This window comes from Chrysochloris asiatica, unplaced genomic scaffold (assembly GCF_000296735.1).
Source record: "Chrysochloris asiatica unplaced genomic scaffold, ChrAsi1.0 scaffold00018, whole genome shotgun sequence".
In the NCBI taxonomy this organism is placed as follows: domain Eukaryota; kingdom Metazoa; phylum Chordata; class Mammalia; order Afrosoricida; family Chrysochloridae; genus Chrysochloris; species Chrysochloris asiatica.
Window position 1 is genome coordinate 17,345,349 of NW_006408536.1, and position 4,101 is coordinate 17,349,449.

The 4,101-nt window shown below is 39.8% G+C and overlaps 1 protein-coding gene across 1 annotated transcript in view; it reads left to right on the forward strand.

Annotated features, from left to right (window-relative positions):
* BEND2 (BEN domain containing 2) overlaps positions 1 to 4,101 on the forward strand; it is a 71,865-nt gene that overhangs the window by 29,022 nt on the left and 38,742 nt on the right. The window contains exons 4-5 of the mRNA XM_006835683.1: positions 2,402 to 2,972; positions 3,853 to 3,966. Coding sequence (XP_006835746.1) covers positions 2,402 to 2,972; positions 3,853 to 3,966 — 685 coding nt within the window. The remainder of the gene's footprint in view (positions 1 to 2,401; positions 2,973 to 3,852; positions 3,967 to 4,101) is intronic.

Here is a 4,101-nt window from a genome sequence, read left to right on the forward strand (position 1 = left end):
CATTTTAGATAGCCAATGTCTAAATTGCCCATCCCTATCAACCCTGTTGTGGTACTGTGGGTTAATGTGCCAGACTGCAAAGCCATTTGAACTGCAAGGTCAGTGGTTCAAGCTCACCAGCTGCTCCTCAGAAACCCTATACAGGGTCGCTATGGGTCGGATTCAACTCAACAGTACTTAACCACAACAACAATAAATGCTCAAAGGTACTCAACTCTGCTTTAAGCTTCAGCCCAAAGGTTCTTGGTTTAGCTATGTGGGTCAACAAATCTAGCTCCCCCAATTAAATGCCTGGAGGCACCCCACTTTGCAAGCAAGCCTCCTCCCCAAAGTCACGGAGCTTTATTTGCTCAGTGGGCTGGGAAGCCCACTGCTCTGTTTCGTGCCTTGGTTCTGCTGCTCCTCCTGTGTCACAGCTTTCTGTTCCTGGTTGAGGGGTTTCAATGTGCAGGGATCTCAGGGACTAAAGCACAATGCTCTACTCCTGGCTCATCTTCTTTGATGGTAGTGAAATTCCCCCCAAACCCCCACTGCTTTTGAGATGGCTCATTTTATGCTCAGCAGGATGTCAAAATTGCTCAGTCACAATTAGCCTTGTTAAAAGTGTCTCACAACTGAACAGAATCATATCAGCATCTTCCCTGACCGTCTCTTACCCAGACCCATCAGGAAAAAGTGGTTTGGTGGGAGTTTACAAAGACTTTGGCTAGAAGAGATATTAAATAACTCACTGCACCCACACTATTGAAATAATTTCTTTACTTGTCTCCTCCAAATAAAATGGAGTTTTCCTTTAGGGCAGGGACTGTTTCTTTTACATCCCTCATCGTAGTGTCTAGCAGTGTAGTTCTGACAGGTGATAGGCCTTCAATAAACTCTTTGAATGAATGAAGGAGAAAATTTTTCTGGCCTTTTATATAAGTGCAGTTTTTACCCAAATGACATTTATTTTCCAAGAATTGTCTTTTTTTTTTTCAGTCACATTCTCCTATTTGCATACAGGGGACACCCGTACTCAAAGCAGAAGTCAAAACTTGCATTTGATTTGGTGTCTCTCCATAGCTGAACGCTCACTGCCTAGTAGTGCACATGATATTAGTTGACGGGAGACTCTTTGGCCTTTTTATCAGATTAGAAAATTCCTTTCGTTAAACTGCACCCTCCTTGATGTAAAAGGATCCTATCATAAATGCGATGGGTTATAGGGATTGTGGTATACTTACTTTCCAGTAGTAAAGTTCCTTTTGATGCCTCTATGAAATGGAGTTGTTTACTAGAAAGTTGGGGCTCCTGATCTCAGTCACTCAGGCAGTGAATGGGTCACCTAAAGTCAAACATCAAGTTGTTGTTAGGTGCCATTGTGTTGGTACCAACTCACAGCAACCCAGGTATGTACAACAGAATGAAACACTGCCTGCCTGGTCCTGCGCCAACCTCCCAGTCATTGCTACATTTGAGCCCATTGGTACTTCCACTTTGCCAATCCATCTAGTTGGCCGTCTTCCTCTTTTTCTCCTAACCTCCACTTTACCAAACATATCTGCCTCCAGGGACTGCTCTGAAGTATGAGAGGATGAAGTCTAGCCATACTGACTTAACATCCTGGCTGTACATCTTGCAACACAGATAGGAAACAAAAAGTGCATACAGCTTGATAATTTTCTTTCTAGCAATTAAAATGTGGCTTGATGGTATTTTACTATACATTACCTATCTTTTAAAACTTTTTATTATGATCTGGGTGAAGATACGTTACTTTTGAAATAAGAATGAAAGTATTTTTTATTATAATAGGTTTTTCATGAACTTATTGATAAGACGATTAGGCAGGTTAAGGACCTTTGTGGAATTGTTGCAAATATGCACCATTCTTGGGAAGAACAATTGTTACCAAAAGATGTGTCATAAAAATATTTTATTTTATAATTTAACAAATCCCCTCTAAAATTAGTAAAGCAGATTTATATTTGCTTTAGTAGGAGACAATACACTAAAACTATGTTAGAAGAACACTAAAGTTTAGCTTTGATAAATGCATGACTGTGTTTTCTACAGTTACAACTCTGTTGTAGAAAAAATGCAATCAGAATGTAGGACTGAAGAGGACTCAAAAATCATAAAATACAATATTTCTCCTTAAGAATAGGAAATAAAGGGAAAATACACATTAATGTACTTGCCATCTTTATCATTTCCATTCCACAGCTGATTTTTATTGGGTTTGGGTCATTTTAAAGGTCATCTAGATCAACACAAAACACTTTGAGTATATTTGTTGCTGTTGTTAAGTGCCATTGAGTCGATTCCGACCCTTAGTGACCCTGAATATTTCCTGGTTAAATTTAAATCCAAGAATCAAAGCAAGCCGCCTAACCTATATCTATTATTTTACTCTGGACAGAAAAATCGTCATCCATCGTTACTGATGCAAAACCAGGGAAATTGTGCCCAGACCATCCTTGTAGGAGCATCTCTTCAGTCAGCAGAACACCCTGAAGTGCATCAGCCAGTCCTCAGGGAGCAGGAGCCGGTCCTCAGGACAGGGGAGGAAATCACCAAGGAGCAGGAGCAGGAGCAGGAGCAGGAGCAGGAGCAGGAGCAGGAGCAGGAGGATATCGAAGGCCTGGAGCAGCAGGATATCGAAGGCCTCAGAATGCCGGACGAGGCCCACAGGAGTAGTCCACCCCTTCCCAGAATCATCTCTGCACATTCATTACAGCCATATTTTACACCAGGCAGCCATTTTCCTGGAATTGCTATAATGTCTTACTATTTCAGTGACCATGCTGAAAATGACATCAGAGGTGTCTCATCTGCCCGAGCTAGAATAGCAATACCTACAGCCATTCTGTCACAAAGGCAAAGCAGTCAGGCAAATAACCCTGAGATGATGACAAATCCAACTTTACTGGAAAATAGTACTGGGAACACAGATACTACCCTGCCGTATGTCCGTGTCCCTCCTAATGGTGGTGAGTTTGAAATACCACATAGTATTGTAGTGCTCACTTAGCTAGATTAATAAATACCCTTAATGTAAATTAGTGAAAATGGTTTTTAAATTGCATGGTTTGTATTAAGATTATTTTAGATTCAAAAGTTGTTGTTAGGTGCCATTGAGTTGGTTCCAACCCATAGTAATTGTAAGAAATAATGCAGTCAAATCACTTTTACCCATTTTCCCATAATGGTAACTCCTAAAACTTAATCAAATACCACAACTAAGACAGTGACATTGATGCGATCCCTAGATCTTATTCCAAGTTTGACTTGAATTTGCTTCTGTATGGGTGTATGACTTTAATTCTATGCAATTTTATCACATGATTAGGTTTGTACGTCCAACACGATATTCAAGATAGGAACATTTCCATCACAAGAATCCCTTTTATAACCACACTCATCACCCTTAAGTATCCTTTCCTTCGACCATTCCCCTACCCCTAACATTGGTAACTATTGTTCTGTTTTCCAACTCTATAATTTTGTCACTTCAATCTTATCATGTAATTGAACTCAAAGAAAGTAATGTTTTTCTATTCCGCATACTTCCTAGAGGTTCATCCAAGTTGTTAAGAGTAGCAAGAATCCCTTTTTATTGCTGAGTGTTGTTCCATGGTATGGAATGTTGTTCCATGGTATGGAATGTTCCATGGTATGAGTCATTGACCTTGTGGTTCAGACTGACCTTGTAATCAAGTGCATTATCCTAGGGACAATTTTTTTTTCCCTCTTGCTTTCATGTGAAATTGTCATTATTTCTACTTCTTTCTTGAAAGTATAGTTTCACCCAGTACAAAATTTTCTGTTGAGAGTTTTGTCTTACAGCATTTAAAAATATTTTACTTATAGGAAAACTGAAAAAAGCTGACACCCGCCTGGAAAGGAACCCTGAGAATGTGAATTACTCATATGATTGTGGCCAAGAAACCACCTCTTCAGCTCTCTCAGTCCCTCCCAATTTTGGTGAGTTTGGAATAATAATTATTATTATAACTCTGGTAGCGTAGTGGTTACAAATATTATTATAAAAATAACTCTGGTAGCGTAGTGGTTACAAATCGGGCTGCAAACCGCAAGGTCAGCAGTTTGAAACTACCA